A 23,144-nucleotide genomic window follows, 5' to 3' on the forward strand; every position below is an offset into this window, starting at 1 on the left:
GGCTAATTTTTTTGTATTTTTTAGTAGAGACAGGGTTTCACTGTGTTAGCCAGGATGGTCTGGATCTCCTGAACTTGTAATCCGCCCGCCTCGGCCTCCCAAAGTGCTGGGATTACAAGCATGAGCCACTGCGCCCAGCCCATATGCTATATTCTTATGAAAATACAGAAAAAATAAAATCGTAAGAAAAAATATATTTACTATTTAATAAGTAGAAGTGGATCATCATAAAGGTCTTCATCCTCATCATCTTCATGTCGAGCAGGCTGAGGAAGACAAGGGGCTGGTCTTGCCATCTCAAGGGTGGAAGAAAACCCATGTGTAAGGGGACCCACACAGTTCAAACCCATGTTGTTCAGGGGTCAATTGTAATTATATATAATTACATAGTTTGTGCTGTGCTTAAGCAATGGGAAGGAGAAACAGTATAAATGAGAATATTTAGCCAAGAACCTGGTTTTAGTCCTCTACTAACCCACCACGCAATCTGGATTTTTCTGAATATTTTGTATTTTGTCTTAAATAGTATGGTATTTAAAAATCCTAGGAATTCCCGTCTATTAAGTGGACCACATTCTGTAGCCACTCAAATGTATGGTAAACCAAAGTGAAAATATATCAAAATATGCAGAACGCTTAATGCATCAACTTGGGATGTAATAAGAAAAAATTATACCTATTTTGTGCAAATGCACAACAACACTACCAGTAGTTGTAGGATTACTGGTAATTTTTTTCTAAGGTTTAATGAAAAAAGTCTAAAAATCCTCTAAATTTGGAATGTCAGACAATTCCTCATACTTGCGTATTATTTTACAAACAGCTGTCATTTCAGCATCGACACCATACATGAAACAAGCTCAGGACTTCGTAGTTTTTTGGATCAGGATCCACATAAACAAAATCTAAACTCACATCTAATTCAGGGTATGGTTTCAGTCAATCTGACCACTTCTACATCCACTTTAGTATTCTGTAACTCACTACAAGACCTTGGACAAATAACCCAGAGGCTAGAGGAAGTGAGTAGATGCTCTAAGATAATGGTGACCAAACCTGGAATCACCTGGGGAAACTTTAAGGATTACTGAGGATGTCTGCGTTCCACCCTCAAAATAACGTGAAAGATTCCCAGGTGATTTACATTAAGACAAATTTGAGAACTACTCTTCCAACTAGTAACACTTTTATTACTAACAAGTCGTGTCTTAAGATACTACTTAAAAATACTTTGAAGAGAAAATTTCAAATGGAGAACACCTTCAGTAAGAAACAACCAGTTTTAGAGTAGAGTGAGATGATAAATCATGAAATGCCAAAGTTTAAAAACCATACTTTTAGTTTTATTTCAGCCATGTTATCCCCGAGCTGTGAAAAGTTATGCTACTGGGTAGCTGGGTAAACCCATCAGTTCTATATACTATGTAAGGCTGACCTCTAGTGTTTCACATACCTCAAACCAATTATTTTGTGCCTTAAGGAGAAAAAAATACCAAACTGATCACAGAGAAGTTGTATCTGTCACATATATAATACATCATGGTCATCGTCACATTACTGCCATTAGGAAGTATTTCTTTTCAGGGCAATTAAAAGCAATGCCATGCTATCCACTGTCCTCTTCCCCCTTTGTTTCCTTTAAGAAGTGAAAAGATACTACAAGAAAGCAAGCATTCAAACCATCAAAAAATAAGACAAATTATTTTAAGATATTAAAAAAAAACTTGACATGACGAAAAAACGACCCTTAGGCCTGCAGGGCACAGAACTGCTGGAACACGGCCAAGATATGAGGGTCTAATTCAGCAGTGAAGAGGAGGTTCTCCAGGGTCACCATGTACTGCTGGATTATCTGGTGATGCTAGGGACACAGAAAAGGGGGTAGTTAGGTCAGGAAAAAGCGTATAAATAATCTTGTTGAACATTTCCTTCAGCAGCCCACCCATGCTGCAGAATGATGAAAAAAGGAAGGGGAAAATAAAGTGCTGATAGGAATAATGGACCCCTAAAAGTCCCTAACATTAAAAAAAAAAAGGGCGGGGGGGAATGAAAAAAATGAATGCTCAATAGCTTTTTAAAAAATCCAGTTCTTACCAACTTCATGTAAATAGAATTCATGATTCAAGGCATTGGCAGCAATGCCTGCTTGCTGCTAGTATTATTACACACTAGGTTCAGCTGGCTGACTCCCCAATCAGGGCATAATACATTATGACTTTTTAAAAAGCAGCCAGACAAGGACTGACCGGAAGATAAAGAGAAAATGAAATACTCTTTTTCTATGTGTTCCTCTATAAGCCTTGAAAACACTCAGAGATTCCTGTAGGACTAGAGACTGTTAAAGCTTTTAAAACTGGCAGTAACTAAAATCAGGGAATTCCTATTTGGAGGCTCAAATAATTGAACTTACAGTGACTTCTACATTAATCATTCTTCTAGAATGAACAAATGAAGATTTAGGGGAGTAGTGTCTGAAGACACACTGAATTAGCTCCACTCTCCTATATACCTTTAACTTAAATCTAGGTGAGAATATGTGCTGGCATTTTGCTTTTGCAGAGAGACCCTTGGGAGCTTACCTTGATTCTGTGTAGTTTACCACCTGAACCTTGGATTTTTAGGGACTTATAAATCCAATTACTGTCCTCTTGATATTTTTGTCCTCTACATTTCATATTACAGCTAGGATCCCCAGCACAGAAAATGGTAATTAGGAGACTGGGCACCATGACTCATGCCTGTAATCCCAGCAGCACTTTGGGAGGTGGAGGCAGATCGCCTGAGGTCAGGAGTTTGAGACTAGCCTGGCCAACATGGTGAAACCCTGTCCCTACTAAAAATACAAAAATTAGCTGGGAGTGGTGACGGACGCCTGTAATCCCAGCAATGTGGGAGGCTGAGGCAGGAGAATCGCTTAAACCTACGAGGTGGAGGTTGCCGTAAGCTGAGGTCGTGTCACTGCACTCCAGCCTGGGCAACAGAGTGAGACGCCATCTCAAAAAAAAACAGGTGGGGCGGGGGTGTGTGGAGGGGGTTGCGATTAGGAATCTAAGTGGTATAGAATCAGTTAAGCCTAAATATTCTGATGAGCAATGGTAGCAGCAAATGGACATGAGCTGAAGGGTCTAACAGGTACTATGTAGCCTCCTAACAAATTTGACAAGGATTTTTTTTTAAATGAAAAACCTTTGTGGCTGAGAATAGTATTGTTTATTATCTAATCAAAGTTCCCCACATACCTGTAGGAAGATCTGCTGTAGCCTCTCTATACAGTTCTTATACCACGGTGTTAATACACTGGTCCCATCAGTTTCGCATCGTACTAAGTGCTCAGTCAAGATCATGATAAACCGCTGGAAAGGGAGAAGTAGTACTAGAGATAGAATCTTATACTTCAGAAAAAAATTCATGACAAAGAAACCCTAAAGTATTGCTTGTTGTACCCTGTCTTTGTGGTGTGTGTGCCTAACTTTCATTATTCATTAAGTCAACCTAGAAAGACAGACTGGTAATAACGTGAGTTGGTACATCCTTCCTGGCAATACATAAAGACCTTTAATGATCTTAAATTACTTATCCTAGTAATATTACTTCCTGGCATCTATTCTAATGAAATAATCAGAAATGTTAACAGGAATCTGTATTAAAATGTTCATGGAAGGAAAATGATCAGCAATAAGGAATAATTAAACGAGACATATATAACAAAAGCAACCCACAATTTTTTTTCAAGCATGGAGAAATGCTCATGCAAGAATACTAAGTAAACAGCAGAGAAACTCAGAAACATACATGGTTGCCTCTGAGTAGTGAACTTTTATTTCCTTCCTAAATTTTTTTATTTTTAATCTCTTCTATAAATGTGATTTCCTTTTACAATGAAAAATAACATTTTTAAAAACTAAAACTAAAGAAACGTATTATTTCCTTTTATGTATACATGTCCCAAGCCAAGATACCTGAAATATGACAAGGAAAAGATTCTTTTGTTCACTCTGAGCAGACTCCACTTTTTCCTGAAGTCTTTCTATTTGTTCCTCAAGAACCCCATCTTTCCTGTCACTGCTTCTGTCGTCGTCATCACTTCGCTACAGAAGGCAAAGAAACAAAAGGAAAATACCATTTAGATTCTAGTGTGTTAAATCTCGTCCAGGGGAAGCATTTTATTGTGTCTGGCCAAATGTTAAGACTTATATTCTACAGTGAAAGTAGCCCCCACTCTGCCACCCACACACATATACCTCAAAGTCCTGTTGTGGTTCAGAGACACTGTCTTCTCACTCAGAAATACCATGGGTTCTTATCTAGGCCAGGGAAATTTAGTGGCACTTGTCTTGGTAACAACATGGGGGACTTGGCTACAATTTATCACTATTTGACCATTTGAGCAGTAACAACAGGGAGACGGCTTGCTAATCATTAATCTCCTCATGGGCCATATAGAAAAACTGAGCAAGTCCTACGGGCCAAGCCTGCTCATTCTTCTTATAATTTAGAAATGGCTACAGCCAACATATAATAATTCAAAGTGGGCCATTTAAGACTTTCTGCTGGCAATGATGGGCTCAATACACTCCCGTAAAGCTTTAATAATTCCCCCCCTCCAGCTCACTCTGAAGAGTTTATAGAATTTTGATTTTTTTTTTAAAGGAAAAGAAAAACAAGGCATGGTTTATTTCCATTTTACAGAGAAAGGAACAGGCTGAGAGGTTAGATGACTTTCCCAGCATCACCCAGCCAGAAAGTGGCAGAGCCAGAACGTGGCTCTAGGTGTTACATACCAAGGTACTTTCAGCAAGAAGTGGCATCACTGACTCTAGAAAGCCTGGTAATTCTTTGAAGTAATACTTAACTGCTAAGGCCCCAGCTACTGATCTCTCCGCTTTAAGCAAAATTATCAGAACCCTGCTCTCGGATTTCACAGAATCTTGCTTTTCTCTCTATAAACACAGCCCATTTATGAGGTCTGCTTTATGTTCTAGACACGTGGGTACATGACTGTCCTTTCCTAACACCACTCAAAGGTAAGGTTCTAGAGCACTACTACCTAACAGACCTTTCTTCAGTGGGGCCAATGTTATATAAATATGTGCGGCCTGTTAGGACGGCAAACACACGTTACTACTGAGCACCTGAAATATGGTTTTGTGACCAAAGAACTGAATTTTAAATTGTATTTAATTTTAACTAAACTAAAATAGTCACATGCAGCTAGGAGCTACAGTGTTGGACAGCACATTTCTAGAAACAGTGTGGCATGAGAGAAAGTCTCTGGAGTCTGATAGACTTGTGTCAGAACCTAGCTCTGGTCATGTACCAGCTATGCAACCTACTAGCTATGCTACTTAACTTCTCTGTGTCTCACTTTATAACATCTACAAAATGAGATGACACTATTTACCTTACAGATTTTAGGTCTGTGTTTATATAAATACGCGTAACACTGGAAAATACTTTCATAAGGAAGAGTATCATGTTAAGTCACTCACTGCTTCCCTCCAAAATGGCTACAATACTAAATTAATATACTATGAGAAGTATTATGTTAACTTGGGAATGACTGCCCCATTCCTCCTCACAGTATGGGGAAAGTGTAAGTATCTATAGTCTTCTCCCTCTTCCCCCAGAGACTCCTACAGAAATACAAGTGTCCTCTTCCCTTCTGCTACTTCCCTTGTGCAAACATGAGGCTGACCCAGAGATGGTGAACTATGGAAAGTGAAGTTTGTGGCTTCCTGAACTGGTTCATCATGCAGTGTAACAGCACACAACACACTACCTGCTCCTTCCTCCTCTTCTGCTTCTGCAAACAGCTCTGCATTAATTTGGGCTCAGAAAAAAATGAAATACCATCAAGATAATAAACTCTGAATCCTCTCCAGAGTTTCTGGTATATTTTCTTTAACTATTTACAAGTTTACACAAAACTTACCCGTTTGTGTTGCCTAGCAAGTTTCTCTTTAGCTTCTTCCAGCTCTTTCTGGATCTTCAAGACATGTTTGTTCATCTTACGAATTGTAGAGTGCAAGATTTCCCAAACAAACAATCTTAAAGAAATATATGGCATTTGGTTATTTTATGTCAAGCTATGGTTATAGAAAATAAAACCTTTCAACCTTTATAATCTATTCATTCTTAACAGCTGATACAGCCTTCTGTCCTCTGGGCTGAATTAGTCATATTTCTCCAGCAGTACTTATGCATTGGTCTTTTATTGTAAATTGTGCAAATATCTATCTTCACACCCATTAGATTCAGGTGAGTCCCCTGAGGGCAGTACTGTGTAGTCATTTTTCTTATTTCCATCCCTTACTAGAGGTACATACTCACTGAATTGAAATGGCAAACTATGATGGACACTAACATTAAAAATGGAAATACATTTTTCCTCTCCTAAATGTAAACACTATGTGTAGAAATTTTCTCAAAATGGTGACCTAACCTGAGACTGACTGCACATCCTTTACACTATTTACACTTTAGCACACACTCAGGCAATTATTCTCTTGGAACCTTTAAAAAACTCATTAGTTGATAACAGGTATCAACTGATAGGCTCTAAGAATGAGTATAAGTCAGCTTTCTTACTAGCAAATACATACTAAGATCACTTTGTAGGTGCTTTAAAATGTTTGTTGCATAAGTGTTTCTTTTCTTTTCTTTTTTTAAAGTAACTTCTTAGTTACTTTTGTGTCTATAAACTAGGTCTCCTAACCCAGCACAGAATAGTACAGTTGGCTCTTAAACAATACAGGTCCGAACTGTGCAGGTCCATTTACACATGGGTTTTCTTCCACCTGAGACAACAAGACCAACGCCTCCTCTTCCTCAGCCTACTCAATGTGAAGATAATGAAGATGAAGACCTTTATGATGATCCACTCTCACTTCATGAATAATGTTTCCTCTCTTATAATTTATTGTAAGAATACAGGATATTAACACATACAACACAAATACGTGTTAATTGACTACGTTATCACTAAGGCTTCTGGTCAACAGGCTACTAGTTAAATTTTCCATGCAGTTAAAAGTTCCATGCAGATTTCTGACTGTGTGGGGGTGGGGTAGGTGGGGGGAAGCCGGTGTCTCTAACCCCTGATGTTGTTCAAGGGTCAACTGTACTTCCTTCTACAAATTTTGACCCAAATAATAGTTTAAGTGGAAGATAATAAAACAATCTGTTCATAAAACTCCAAGTCTAGCATGTTAGGAAATAGGACAAAAGAGCAGAGCACTTTAACTCTGGAGGGGGTGGACTGTAGTCAGGGAAACGTTTGCAGAGTTACAAATATTTGAGCTAGGTGTTAAAGAACAGACGGAGCTGATGAGCACTACACCGATTCCAGAATGCCTGGTTTGAATGCTGGCTCTGTGCTTAGTTGTGTGACTTTGGGCAGGCTAAAGCACTCTGTGACACTTCCCTATTCTGTAAAATGTGACAATAGTGGAACCTCCTCTATGGTGATGTGGTAAGAATAAAATGAACTGAAAATGTAAATCACTCAGGACAACGGTTAAAACATACTCAGGTGGTTAGTTTTCTGGAGTTTACAAATCTGAAAAAGTCCTTCTGTTGTCCTTATTTGTGAAGGCCAACCTGGCTGGTATGACAACCTTAGATCACACCTTATCACCCTAACGATTCAGTATATTTCAGATCAGTGTCCTCTGGCAATAACAGATACAGTGGAAAAGTTAAAGGTTGTGATGGATTTTTATGTTTTTACAAGTAATTTGCTTTAGTTTCCTGCTTTGTGTCAACTCCTGCTGTCCTGGTCCTATCAACTGTAAAGTCTGTGAACTTCACAAATAAGAACCAAACAGCAAAAACTCTTTCCTTTAGGGGGAATGAGTACAGAATGAGTCTTCTGCATTAAACCTAAGATTATGACTGTGGTGACAACCCCTTTTCCCCCCATCCCTCAGGTGTCTTGGTAATCACCAAGCTTTCCCAGATCCCTCCATGATTTAATCTACTTTGACTTTGGTTTCTCCTACTTCCTGGTATGCATTCCAGGTGCCATCCCCACTGAAGCTGGAACCCTTCCTGATTTCCATCTAGACCAGCTGAGACTCTGCACATAGCTGGCTCTTGCTAGTTTTCTCTCCTAACAGTCTGGATCCTTCAACAGGATTTCTACTTCACTAGCTTAGTCTTGATTCAACTTAAGAGAGTCCCTGCTAAGAGATGCTGCAACCTGACAGGCTGTGTATGTTTCCACTGTCTAGGAATTTTTGCCATGTCCAATCCTACCAGATTGGACCATAGTATATTAATATCAACCTGGTTTGGACCAGAATTTGAAGCTTATGTATAAGAGACCACACATGTATCAATTCTTAGAGAACACAAGTTTCATAAAATAATTCATATTACCTGGTAAAGTCACGAGACAGTTCTGAAGAGAAGATCCAATTTGCTACTGCAGCACAATCAACTATTTGTGTACGAATCATCTTATCCACTAGTACAGCAATCATCTACAGAGAAGAATTATTCAAGTAAATCACACACACACACACACATGTATATGTGCCACGACACTGCTGCCATAAAAGTAAAATAGGAGGGCTATAAAATTTAGTTTTGATGGCTGTAGAACTGATTGATCAATTTGACCATTAGGTCTTTTTTTTTGGAGACAGAGTCTTGTTCTGTCACCCAGGCTGGAGTGGAGTGGCACGATCTCAGCTCACTGCAACCTCCACCTCCTAGGTTCAAGCAATTCTCCTGCCTCAACCTCCTGAGTAGCTGGGATTACAGGTGTGCACCACATGCCTGGCTAATTTTTGTAATTTTAGTATAGACAGGGTTTCACTCTGTGGCCTAGGCTGGTCTCAAACACCTGGCTTCAAGTGATCCACTCACCTCAGCCTCCCAAAGCACTAGGATTACCAGTAAGAGCCACCGCGCCTGGCCTGATCATTAGGTCTTAAGATTTATTCTCCCCTTTGCTTTGCTCTAGCACTACAAGAAACAGGTTGACTAAACAAAAACTCTGAATAGTAACAGTTAAAATTTGAAAAAACTGGCCAGGCACGGTGGCTCACACCTGTAATCCAGCACTTTGGGAGGCCGAGGCAGGTAGATCACCTGAGGTCAGGAATTCAAGACCAGCCTACAACATGGTGAAACCCCATCTCTACTAAAAATACAAAAATTAGCCAGATGTGGTGGTGGACGCCTGTAATCCCAGCTACTCGGGAGGCTGAGGCAGGGCAATCACTTGAACCCAGGAGGCAGAGGTTGCAGTGAGCCAACATCATGCCACTGCACTCCAGCCTGGGTGACAGAGTGAGACTCTGTCTCCAAAAAAAAAAAAAATTTAAATTTCAGATACTAATACCTATTCAAAAAAATACGTAATTTTGATGAACCCCAGAAGATAAATGTAAAACAATGTTTTATCATTAAAAACTCAACTGTTTTATGAAATTTATTTAAATGTTTCTTTATAATACACAATATATATTAAGGTTTGAGAAATCTGGAGCTTGTATTTAGAAATTGGATAGACTAGATAAACCTCTTGCTGAACATTTAAAATATGTTGAGATATTATAGTTCAAAACCAAATCATAATAATGCTTTCTCTTTCAAGAATGAATCAAACATCATTACTCCCATAGCACTGAAAGAATTAGATCTAAAAACCATTATCTAGGCAGAGTCAAATTTCATGTTTTACAAACAAAACAGCAGCAATTAACGGCCTTATTTTTATACCTATATAATCAGAGCTTCAACATGTCTAATTAAATAATTTTTACCTGTGGATGGTTCCTCCACACCTCAAACATAACTCTTAGCACATGTAACTTCCCTTCATCACTTTCAGCTAGGGTTTTGAAGACTTCATGAAACCTTTTGATAATGGTGGGAAAAAAATATCACATATACTTATTCGTTAAACATTTTAGTGTTTCCAAAGCCTTTTCAATGTTACTCAATTTATAATGTAATACACAAATGCAAAATAACTGTAAGTATTAACCATTAAGGATGCAAAAAGTGTGATTAGAGATTCATAGTTTTTAAGGAAGCTGTCACAAAATCTCAAGACATTTACAATATACTACCGTTAGCCCAGGGCTACAGTACAAGAATAGGTAAGGACTAAGGAACTGTCTTCAAACATGGTGGAATACTCAAACTGCATCTTCTGTGGGAACCCTGCAAGTAACATAAAGCCTTGGAAGCAGAGATGGGGTGAGATGTTCAGTTTCTCTGCTTGGTTGGAGGAAAATCTATGTGCTCTTTCTTCCTTTGGACCCTGTCTAACAAGTTAAAAATATCTGTCTTTAGATGTCAACCTTTGGGTGGCTCCCAACAATGTAGGTGATTCTAATTTCTTCTTACATTGTTTTGCAAAGATACTTAGCGTAGGAACTTCCAACTGCATATGACTGTCCTAAAAATCTAGGTTTTTCACTACTTTAAATGTCTATATAAAAAAAGCGCTTACCATGTACATATGCCAACTGTACAAACAGACTGATGGAAGCCTTAGGATATGGATTTTAGCTACCACAAACCCAAACCCACTGTATCCAATTATACATTATTAAGATCTTCATATTCAACAATCTTAGGTAAAAATTACTATACCACTGGCGTTCATGAAGCAAAGTTCCAAACCCTCAAGAAAGGCTTTGTACTCATACATACTTTGCAAGAGCACTGAAGGAGTGGCTGAATGATTTGGCTGCCAAGTGTAGCAGAGTCTGTACAAAGACTTCTATTTTCAATGGGTTAAAACTGAATCCTTCATCTGAAAAATATTTTATAGTAAAATAGAAAAATGTAAGTACAGCAATTCCTTGGTGCCTTACCTCAAATGCTAAATAGATGGTATGCTCACATCTATATGCAGACATATGTGTAATGTATTTTAGTTCTAATAAACAATAAAAGACCGTCACTGATTTCAAACACTGCAAATATGAAACCACATGTAATTTTAATTCTTAGTTTTATGTGACTGTCTTAATTCTATCATCCATTCCTTGAAAAAAAAAAAAATCACACAGGTTTCCTTATTCATAGTCTCTATTATATTAATACCAAAAAAACCCCCAAAAAACAAAAAAACCCAGCAAACCCTTAACACAAGCTTATGTCTTAAGATGTCTGACAATGTCTAAATTTAATGCCATCATTTTGGCTTATGCTTTCTAAACTCATTTTCTCTAATATCATAACACAAGTTTCTTAGAGATATCCAAACAAAATCCCAGTAATAAATATCCAAAGGCCACTAATATCTTATTTTGATGAAGTAGTTTTTCTATGTGCATATCCATTTATTGATTCAGGGAACTGTATAAATTATTTTGTCAATTTTCCCACTCTTGCCCAGAAAAACCCCTAGGATTCTGGTTGGAATTACATGGTATATAACTGAGTAAATGTTAAGCATTATTATTCTAATAGCTTGACTTGGAGAAAATGTCGAACTTTATAACACACCAAGTCTTTCTATTCAGGAACCTATGGTGAAAGCTAGGAGGGCTATAAAAGGGGTTAAAAATCCTTGTGTGGTAACATATTTTACTTTGTATTTACGATGAAGTTTATATTCTTAAGGAAGGTATTATCACAGAAATGTTAGGATCTCTTTTTATATAAGGGGAAAACACCTGGGATGCTAGGAACAACCAACAGTCTGAACAGGTCAAACAGATACAGATATATTACTTTAAGCGCATCATGTTGCCAGAGTTATGTTTACGCTTTAACTTGGCCTATACATAGTTCCACTCAAGAAATACTAAATTCCACTTACCGTCATCATCATCCTGGTTAGGATTTGGTACATCTTTCAGAATGCTGAAGATTTCATCATTGGTTGCCTTACTTTTAAAGGCAACTGCTAAACAGAGGGCAACAGAATGTCCAGGAAGAGAATCTAAACACATAATTGGGGGTAAGGGGAATGACAGATCAGGTTTCAAGACTATTCTAACGAATAGTTAAATAACTGAGAAAAAATTTTTTTAAATTCTTCCTTTCAAAATAGGATGCTCTTTATCCCAAGGTCAATATTTAATCTGTATAAAAGTACCACATGTGGAAGCTTTTTCTAATAGGTTAATGGTTTTTCACCTAAAAAGGGACAATTCTCATTTCAACAATTCCTTAAGGACACTTAGCTAAGTAAAATTTTGAGTACAAGGTGCTGATCATCCTCAAGATGAATGGTAAGGAGAAGAGTGGACACAGTTAAACTGTCTTTTAATGCCCTCAACTCTCCCGGGCTCAAAAGCCCAGAACCAACGTACTTCTCTTTCATTTTGCCAACACCCATTTCCTCTTTCTTTCCTTGGGACCATGGAAACGAAGTCTGAGCCTCAACAAGGTAATGGCTGCCAAGTTTAGAGAGGTTTTTGTTTTTGTACTTTTCTTTTTTGCTGAGTCCACAAGTTTGAATCTATGTAAGTCAGATGCTCATGTGATAGGACTCCTTGTATTTACTATTGGTATCAGTTAAGTCCTTATTATAAAAATTTGTGCTAGTATACACCGTAAGGCATCACCAGAGCAACAAGAAATCTGCTTTTAATGTAAGGCAGACAAAGAGGTAACAAAAAAGGCAATCCTGTCATAGAGTAGGAGTTACTGGAATGAATGAAGTAAATTACAACAGTCACGTGAGGATGGTCATATTACACCTGCTGTGAGCTTTTTCTCTAAAAGAAAGAAGGCAAAGAAAAACAGAATCCCCTGTCACCAGTCTACATTCCAGCTGGGGAACCAAGATATTCACATTAGACACAGCCAGGGAGCAATAGAAAACTGGCTTGCTAAAGGTTAAAAAGTATTTACAGCTATTGAGCTTTCTCCTTCTAGCTTGGGCTAGAATCTAGAAGGAGAAAAGGAAGTGGAGCTAGAAAGAGCTTTCCAGACTGGGGTAATAGCAAAGCCAAGAACAAAGAGTATGGAAAAAATAAAAAAGGACATGGACCTGGCAGAAGTAGAGGCCCATGTGGGGAGAAGTGAAAAATAACAAAGTAGGAACAATGGTTATGAAGGCCTTGAATGTTAGGCTGAGTTGATCCTATGGGGAAAAAAGAAAGCTTAATCTTCAACAAAAGTCTGAGCTTTCTGACAGCAAAGACTGTACTTTATCATTCTTGGAACGAGTACAAGACAAAACTCAAAACCTGGCACTTCTAAGTGCTGCATGAACCTTTGATCTGCCAAAAAGCACAGTGGCTAAGAGCACAGCCACTCAGCAGTGCACCTACGCCTGAATTTGGGCTCCACCACTCAGAAGCAATCTCATTCTAGTTTGACCTCTTGGAAGCCATTTCCTCATTGTGGTTTTGATAATCATATCTATTTTTCAGAGCTGACATAATGAAATAGCAAATGTACCAGGACCAACACAGTTTATTTCAAGGGAAACAGGTACAGTCAGAGACAGAGGTGGAGAAACAGGCGTACAGTATGAAAAGCAAGGAACAGCAGAAAGTTGTGAGATGTGAAGAACCTCTACACAACATGAAATGGAAGGATCATGGAGGGGCTGTGTTAAGTGTAATCTGCAAAGGATAAGTTGGAAAAAACTCCATACCTAACTCTACCAGTGATCAACAATGTATAATACTCTACCTACATTAAGTGTAAACACTGTGCAAAGAGCAAAATGGCACATCAAATTACACTCCCTGATTTATGGTGCAATTTCAGAAATTATGTGACCAAAAGGTAAGAAAATCATAATTAAGAATTTACTTTTAAAGGCATACTGCCACAGAATATGGACATCTATGTTCTCAATACACCTGAACAAGATAATTAATTCAAGTAATCTCTATCACCATGACAAATACACATTTTCAGTTTAGTAAGTTCTAACTATAAATTCATCTTGCTATACTTAACACATTCAAAAGAGAAAGAAAAGATATGCCAGTATTAATTAATTTTATCACAACCAAATCCTCAAAATGATGATAGGGCAAATAAAACGTGGCTAATGCTAGACCACCCTTCAAATACAGGAAACATAAACCCCAAGAAAAGAAAAAGTTCAATTTCTCCACTTTAAACAACTAATTTAAATATACTTTAACTGGTACCTTTTAAAGACAGACAAATTTGTTTCATTACTTACTGCTACTTTCATCTCCATACTTGTAAATGCAGGTTGGGTTTGCAGGACATAGAGCTGAGAAGGTAGGAGGAACAATATCTAATATACGCTGATGGTAAGACAACCTACAATACAAATAACAGCCTCAGAAAGTATCTTTTATCAGTTCCATTCTTCAGTAACACCCAACTTACCCAGAAAGTCACAATCTCCAACAACTTGAACTCAGCTGACAACCAAGAGTGAAAGGAAAAAAAATCCTTTGAGTTTTTGTCTAAGGCAGCACACCAAATCTCAGGCATACTGCGGAACTTACTGGCTTGCAACTGAGGTATGGGTGAGTGAGCTCATGAGCCTGGTGGCCAAGGATGTGGGATGATGATGGGGTGTGGTGAAGATGACAGTCCGTACACTTTGGAGACTGGCTACATTGTATCAAATAAATAAATATTGAGGATAATGGGAGCCAAGTTTCTTACTGCCTGAGAAGGTATTTACAAACCATGGTAGAGAAGAAGTGTAGAAATAAGGTACTGAGTTGGAAATTAAGGCATATATACACACAGGTGGACTTAAAAATAGTTAGGATGGATGGATGTGTGCCCACCAAGAGGCTCAGAACCAATGACACCCCAATGGCAATGAGCACATCAAGTGCCCAGATCTTGGCTCCTAAATACCATATTCCATTAGTCCTTTACTAATTAGTCCTTTACTAATAGAATATGGTATTTAGGAGAAATATGCAAGATGATCCTAAACATGTTATTCTAGAAAATAAGGAAATGCTCAATGAATGGTGGGGGACATTAAAAACAAAGACAAAAACAAAACAAAACAAAATATATAGAGCTTACCAGGACTCCTCATGTACATATCAGGGACAATTTGGGCATCAAAATAAATGATCCTCATAGTTTATAACCCATCGAATGAAATATAAATTAATTAGTCCCTACTGATATATAAATAAAGGAATAAATAAATGGGGGAGAAAGGACAGCTCTTACAGAAGGCCCATTAATAAATGTAGGAAAAATAATGGAATGAGAAAATCATCACTTGGCAACCATCTTACTGGTAGCTGCTAAAAGCAGGATGGAGATCTGATGAAGAACAGAGTAAGAGTAAAACTTCAGAATATTTCCCACAAAATACTGATCAATTCTACTAAAGAGAAAAACGGTAAGGTTAAGGTAGAGAAAGCTGGCAGATATTGACATGACCAGGTGGATCAAGATTAACATCACCAGGGGTGGGAATCACGTGCCTCTAGATGTGACACACCAAGAGCATTAACAATTTAAGCATTAACAATTTCAATTTGCTCATGAGAAATATCAGAGCAATCCAAGTAAGGTCTAGACTCTTTCAAACTGGTAAAAACACAAAGACAGAAAAATAATAAGTGTTCAAGATTGAAGGAATCTGAGAGAACAACTCAACACTACACATATACCTGGATAAGATTCCAGACCAGGCCGGGTGCAGTGGCTCACACCTGTAATCCCAGCACTTTGGGAGGCTCAGGTGGGTGGATCACGAGGTCAGGAGATTGAGACCATCCAGGCTAACACGGTGAAAATCCATCTCTACTAAAACTACAAAAAATTAACCAGGCATGGTGGCGGGCGCCTTTAGTCCCAGCTACTTGGGAGGCTAAGGCAGGAGAATGGCATGAACCTGGGAGGAGGAGCTTGCAGTGAGCGGAGATCACGCCACTGCACTCCAGCCTGGGTGACAGAGTGAGACTCTTGTCTCCAAAAAACAAAAAATAAAACATTACAGACTAGACAGGAAATACAGACGTTGGGATGGCTGGCAAAATTTCAGCAGCACTTGTGAATTATGTGTAGGATTGTACCAGAGCTAATTTCCTGATCTAGAAGGCTGTATGCTTGCTAGGTAGGAAAGTGGTTTTGTTTGGGGAAGATATGTAATGGAACATTAAAGGATAATGGGCTGTTACATCAGCTGGGTATGCAGCTGATTCTCAAAGGAAAACCAATATAACGGGTCTCTAGAGAGAGAGGAAAAGGGAGTGAGCATGAGAGCGAACATGATAAAATGTTAATAGCTACGGAATCTAGGTGAACAGGATACAGAATTATTGGTACTGTTGTGCCAACTTTTCTATAAATCTGAATTCATTTCATACATAACATCCTTTTTTTTTATTTTTTTGAGATAAGAGTATCGCTCTGTCGGCCAGCCTGCAGTGCAAAGGCGCAATCTTGGCTCAAGCAACCCTCCCGCCTCAGCCTCCCAAGTAGCTGGGATTATAGGTATGTGCCACCACACCTAATTTTTATATTTTTAGTAGAGACTCATGTTGGCCATGCTGGTCTGAACTCCTGACATCATGTGATCCACCCGCCTTGGCCTCCCAAAGTGCTGGATTACAGGGGTGAGCCACTGCGCCCAGCCTGTAACATCTTTAAAAGAACTTACCGGCTTAAATTCACATGGAATCTGTATGGCATGGTTGCCTAATTTTTTTTAGCCTAAATCTTGATTAAAAATGGGATAGAAGATGAGTAAGTAGACTTTGAATCCAATATTCTGAACACATATCACAAGTGCAGAGAAGAGAAAGAAATCCTCCCAAAGAAGTTAAAAGACCTAAACAAAGGAGAAAACACAAAAAACTTACCTCATACATTTTTCTAGAACTTCTCTTACAAACTTTGGTTGGGACTTTCAGGATCTTGACTAAGACAATCTGACCTGAGGAGGAAATGTAGTTTTATCAATTCTTATGTATCATCTGCACTTACACTCATTTGTACTATAATTATCTGTGAACTTATAACAACTTACAAGTTTTAAGTTATAATTGCACTTGTAACTATTTATACTTAACTACAAATAGTTTCCAAGAAATTAAATATTTCAGTCACTTTTATGTTACAGTTTTAAAAATGAGCAGTTTTTTGACTACAGAAAAGTAGGATAAAACACATCATCACTTACCAATCTTCCCAGCTCCAACGGAACTGGAAGTTACTTAGATGATGAGAAAACCAATTGATAAACCTATGTAGAGAAGGGGTGGTGGGGAGACAAAAAGGAAGAATGGCTGGGATTTAGAACAGAAACTTACATAAGCCTTCAAACAGATAGATAAAACCCGATTTTACAGAGTTAATGAAAAGCATATTCCCCTACATGCAGCTGTATCTTCTGCCAACTCTCTTTATCCTTTTTAGGTCAATGACAGATACAATTCTAGTATCTGTTTTGTGTGGGCACCTAACATGTTTATTATTTAATTCTCACAACTTCCAAGGTACATATTATTTTCCTCATATAAACGATGATGAAACTGAAGAAAAAAAAGATGAAATTGTAGGCCAAGTACACTGGCTCATGCCTGTAATCCCAGCTACCCAGGATGGAGGCTAAGGCAGGCAGATTGCTTGAGCCCACAAGTTCAAGGTTATAATGAGTTATGCTCATCCCACGGCACTCCAGCCTGGGTGACAGAGCAAGACCCTATCTCAAATAAAAAAAAGAAATTGCAGATAGAACATTTTATAGATGGCAGAGCCAAAGTATAGTCTTTGATACTTGACTAGAGAATGAAATTAAAGAAAACCATAGCATGGACATCAAAAAACGTAATGTTACATTAAACAAGTATGAATCTGGTTATTGTACAAAGGTTATTTTGGGAGGCAAGAAAAAAAACTAAACATGGAAATTCTTAAAAATGTCTTTATCAAATTCCTTTAGGAAGTATAGGAAGTAAAAGCTGCTAACTCAGCTCAGCAGTAAAGCAATTACTGTACCTGTCTACACAGGTAGTGTTCATTGTGTCCAAACGCATGTATAGCATTTCAGTTGCCTGTGCAAGCTGTGAATTTAAGATAAGGAAAACTATTCTCCACTTTTATCCCAAATAAGTTGTAATAGACAAGAATAGAAATAAAACATTTCAAGTCTTTATAATGATTAATAATGTTGAACATATTCTAATACAATTGATCTTGTTTTTGATTTTTTTTCTTACAGCTTTGAAATATCAGTGATGTATAATTAATCTGACGTCTACACACTCGTGAAATCAAGATAATATTTTCATCGCCTCCCAGATTTCCCCATGCTCCTCCATACACACAGGCATACATTGCTTCATTGTGCTTAGCAGAAATTGCATTTTTTTTTTTTTAAACAAACAAGGTTTGTGGTAACCCTGCAACGAGCAAGTCTACTGGCACCATTTTTCCAATGGCATATGCTTGCTTCACGTCTGTGTCACATACTGGTAATTCTTACAATAAAGCAAGCTTTTCCATTATTATTAATTGCTGCAATCCCATAATAAAACTTTAAAAAATAAAAAGCTGCTTTCAATGGATGAGCAAAGACAGTGGTTTTTTGAGATGGAATCCACTCCTTGGAACATTGCTGAATGACAACAAAGGATTTAGAATATCATAGAAACCTAGCTAATAAATCAGTGGCAGGGTTTGAGAAGATTAATTCCAACTCTGAAAGAAGTAGTACTGTGGGTAAAATGCTGTATCAAACAGCAAGCATCACATGCTTCAGAGAAATCTTTTGCGAGAGGAAAAGCCAATCTAGGCAACCAATTTCATTGTTGTCTATTTTTGAACTTCCTGACCCAAACAGTGAAGCGTATATCTACATATTTATAGGTACATATGTATTTACAGACCATAAAAATACATACATGTAATACACACACACACAACACACTTCAAAAGCCACATTTTTTACCTACAAAATTTAAACCCACAAGCAGAAATATTTAATAATCCTCTAAGACCCGGTCAAAGAGATTAAGTTTAAAAACAAAGGAAAGGATACAACTTGGGGTAGAGAGCCAGGTTGAAGTTTGCACAGTTCAATGAGGAGTGTTGTGTACATCACATCAATGTGAGGGGGTGCTGGAAGTTGAAACAGCTCTGCAAAGATCACCTACAAAAGAATCATGAGTCATAATTCAGTCCAACTGCTATCTTTGCACTTCTATTAGAAAGACCTTAACATTCTAAATCTGAGCTCTAACTCCATGGCATTCATAATGAAAATGGAATTACTTTTTAATATTTAAAATTATGCTCTTTCAAACACAAAAATCTAAAATTGAAAACTGTAAGGAAAATTTCTTCTCTCTATAATTCAATCAAATAAAAATATACCACACTAATGCTTATTTGATCTACATTCCTCCCAGAAAACTAAGCAATTAAATTCCAACTTTGAAAGCATCACAGTTGAGTCAGGATGTAGAGCTTTTTTCTTGTTTACTGTCCCCAGAATCTAAAAGGATTTTTTGTTTTTTTTGAGATGGAGTCTTGCTCTGTTGCCTAGGCTGGAGTGCAGTGACACGACCTCAGCTCAGTGCAACCTCCACCTTCTGGGTTACTATAAGTAACAAGAACTCTTAGGCTGGGCGCAGTGGCTCATGCCTGTAATCCCAGCACTTTGGGAGGCTGACGCAGGCAGATTACTTGAGGTCAGGAGTTTGAGACCAGCCTGGCCAACACGGTGAAACCCTGTCTCTACAAAAAATACAAAAATTAGCCGGGTGTGGTGGTGGGCACCTATAGTCCCAACAACTTGAGAGGCTGAGGCAGGAGAATTGCTTGAATCCAGTAAACAAGAAAATCAAGTCATTCCACACTGTTACTTGAAATAGATGCCCAGATCTTTCCAGCAGTCCAAGACTTCTTTGCCATGCCTCTTATTCGGAAACTTCCTTCCCACTCTCTCTGTATAACTGGTGGACCACCTGCCTAGAATTCTAAAGCCCTAGTCTGCATCCTTTACTCTTACCCATCTCTCACACTTCTACACTTCGGTCTGATGAATTTCTATACATTATGCAGATTTAAAAATGACATTTTGCATTTCAGACATGTCACTGAGCCAAGTTCACAGCATTAAGTACACTTAAGTTTTGTAAAGATAGGAAACACACAGCACTTTTTTTAAAAAAGCACAAAAGTGCAATATTAATAAAATGTGTATCTTAACACATCCTATCAGGCCCATCCAGCATCAGTCAGTAGACGATAAGACTCTTAATACATCCTATCTATGCTGTCTTTTCATGAATACTATTTATTTATTTTCAGACGGAGTCTCACTCTATTACCCAGGCTGGAGTGCAGAGGCACAATTTCGGCTCACTGCAGCCTTGACCTCCTAGGCTCAAGTGATCCTCCCACCTCAACCTCCCAAGTAGCTGGGACTACAGGTGCATGCCACCATAGCTAGCTCTCTTTCTTTTTTCTGTATTTTCAGTGGAGACAGATTTTGCCATGTTGCCCAGGCTGGTCTCGAACTCCTGAGCTCAAGCTATCAGCCTGCCTTAGCCCCCCAAATTGCTGGAAATATAGGTACGAGCCAGAGCCTGGTCCATGAATACTTTAATATAATGAAATAATGCAGTGGGATGGGCACAGTGGCTCACGCCTGTAATCCCAGCACCCTGGGAGCCCAAGCGGGCAAATCACAAGGTCAGGAGTTCAAGACCAGCCTGGCCAATATGGTGAAACCCTGTCTCTACTAAAAATACAAAAATTAGCCGGGCGTGGTGGTGTGCGCCTGTAGTCCCAGCTACTCGGGAGGCTGAGGCAGAAGAATCGCTTGAACCCAGGCAGCAGAGGCTGCAGTGAGCCAAGATCACACCACTGCACTCCAGCCTGGGCAAGAGAGCAAGACCTAGTCTCAAAAAAAAAAAAAATTCAGTTAACAGTTTGACTCACATGTCAAATGAACACTGTTTTTTTTTTATATACATCTCTATAATGTATTCAATTGTATACTAACATCAACCTTTTGTATGAGTTAATATGAAGTCAAAAGTGTTGCTACTCTATTTCTAAACTGCTTGGCTCTTTAGATTTCTAAGTATAAATGATGATTCATCTATACTTGGTGTTACAGGAAATAATACACTAACCAAGTTTATGCTAGTACTGAGAGGCCAGATAAACACAACTAAAGATGTATTATTTATCTAAAATGGTATTTTAAAGTATTTAAGCCACTTACACATATGTTAAGTGGATAATGTATTACCAGAGCTAGAGGTAACTTACATTATCCACAACAACGATCCATGAATGAAGACATACTATATAAATAGCTTATAGGCAACTCAAAATTCCATTTGGCTACTGGTTTCAATCTCCTTTTTTCTCTTTCCTAACATGGCTAATAGAGCACCAAAACTGACAGCAATTTCCTCGCTTCTCTGTTAATTTTGAATGCCAGACAAGTAGCAATAAATAAATAAATAAATAAATACATACATACATACATACATAAGCCAAGAGTAGATTATACTTTAAAGGCAACAGAAAGATTCTGAAATTCAGAAACACGCTCCACATGGAATGCATACCTCAACTATGTGGTAGTTCAAGGGGATCTTGTTCTTCCCTGGATAGCTCACTAACTGTGCAGCACTATAAAAAGTGTAATTTAAGTTTAATAAGTATACGAAGACACATGAAAAGTCAAATAAGCAGTTTCAAAAGCAATGTGTTTAGATATAAGCAAAGAAAAATCTTCTTTGAAATGTCCTAGATTTCAGTTACTTCATTTAACTATGGCATAAATTATTCTGTCTAGCACAAGGAAAATCTTTAATGCATCCAAAATTTCTTGAAAGATCAAAAGGAGTCTAGGTAATAATACTAAGGAAGCATATTCAGATGTACTAACCTAAAAAAGTTTTAATAGAGTAGATCACTCTCAAAATACTATACTCATTTCCACTTTAAAATCTAAACCAAACTTTCCAAAGTTTAAGAAAATTTTATTTAAAAAAAAAAAAACTCCAAAGTTTGGGTGTTTTGAAAACAGCAAAACCACTGATATCCAAACCCAAAATAACTTGCCATTCAAGCTCTCCATAGCATATGCTAAATACCCACACCAAAAAGACTGGCATCATAGGCTTATTACCATAAAGCACCTTGAAAAGTACTATATAAGGGTGAAGAACCTCAAGAAAGTAATGCAAGTGTTTTTAGAAATTGATTTTAGCGAGACAGAGAGTCAGGAGGATAAAATTTTCTTACACTCTCAACATACATTTTGCTCTTACTGAATCATCAAAATTGCTGCTTTCTCTCCCTTCTAAAAGTACTATGGAAAGAATCTTACCAAGTCTTCCTTTCCTTCCAGTGGGACTTAATGATGCAGTGAAGATTCTCTTCTATTACAAATCTTTCCACTGAATGACTCCCTGGCATGACAGGACCCTGGAAAGAAAATCAAATGTGTACACTACAGGCCTAGAACACAGATTTCTTTCACTTATTCAACAAATATTGGAGAGACTATTATGTTCTAGACACTATACTGGGTGGTGGGGATAAAAGTTCTGAAGTGTTAAAGCTCTATATTTCAGTAAATTCCATTGCCATGTTCACTTATACCCCAGAGTATCAGCTATAGTGCTTCTTCTACTACATCTCATACCTAACCATACAACCACTGCCTACTTTACACACCAATTATTATATGAAACTAAATAACTTTGGATAATACAAGCCTTACAGAGTTTATTTTTTAAACCAAGGGAGTGAATTATTTCCATTAGTAACTATGGAGACAGAAAATTCTATTCAAATATCACATAGCCATAAAAAATCATGTATGAATTGAAAGATACCCATAATATATCGTCTAAGCTTAAAACATATTCCCGGCCGGGTGTGGTGGCTCAAGCCTGTAATCCCAGCACTTTGGGAGGCCGAGACGGGCGGATCACGAGGTCAGGAGATCGAGACCATCCTGGCTAACACAGTGAAACCCCGTCTCTACTAAAAAATACAAAAAACTAGCCGGGCGAGGTGGCGGGCGCCTGTAGTCCCAGCTACTCGGAGGCTGAGGCAGGAGAATGGCATAAACCTGGGAGGTGGAGCTTGCAGTGAGCTGAGAACTGGCCACTGCACTCCAGCCCGGGCGACAGAGCGAGACTCCGTCTCAAAAAAAAAAAAACATATTCCCTACATGGCATTATTTCATTCTTAAGCATATTCACAGCAAACAGGTT

The 23,144-nt window shown here is 38.1% G+C and overlaps 1 protein-coding gene across 1 annotated transcript in view; it reads right to left on the reverse strand.

Moving 5' to 3' along the window:
• The window catches only part of NCBP1 (nuclear cap binding protein subunit 1), a 40,450-nt gene that overhangs the window by 766 nt on the left and 16,540 nt on the right, over positions 1-23,144 (reverse strand). Inside the window, 16 exon segments of the mRNA XM_033238026.1 lie at positions 202-1,861; positions 3,240-3,353; positions 3,960-4,088; positions 5,933-6,047; positions 8,380-8,483; positions 9,774-9,867; positions 10,672-10,774; positions 11,789-11,911; positions 14,123-14,226; positions 16,755-16,794; positions 16,797-16,828; positions 17,075-17,137; positions 17,893-17,957; positions 18,935-19,045; positions 21,483-21,546; positions 22,250-22,347. Coding sequence (XP_033093917.1) covers positions 1,748-1,861; positions 3,240-3,353; positions 3,960-4,088; positions 5,933-6,047; positions 8,380-8,483; positions 9,774-9,867; positions 10,672-10,774; positions 11,789-11,911; positions 14,123-14,226; positions 16,755-16,794; positions 16,797-16,828; positions 17,075-17,137; positions 17,893-17,957; positions 18,935-19,045; positions 21,483-21,546; positions 22,250-22,347 — 1,473 coding nt within the window. The 3' untranslated portion in view covers positions 202-1,747.

The sequence above is a fragment of the Trachypithecus francoisi genome, unplaced genomic scaffold (genome assembly GCF_009764315.1).
Source record: "Trachypithecus francoisi isolate TF-2019V2 unplaced genomic scaffold, Tfra_2.0 Lachesis_group16, whole genome shotgun sequence".
NCBI lineage: Eukaryota > Metazoa > Chordata > Mammalia > Primates > Cercopithecidae > Trachypithecus > Trachypithecus francoisi.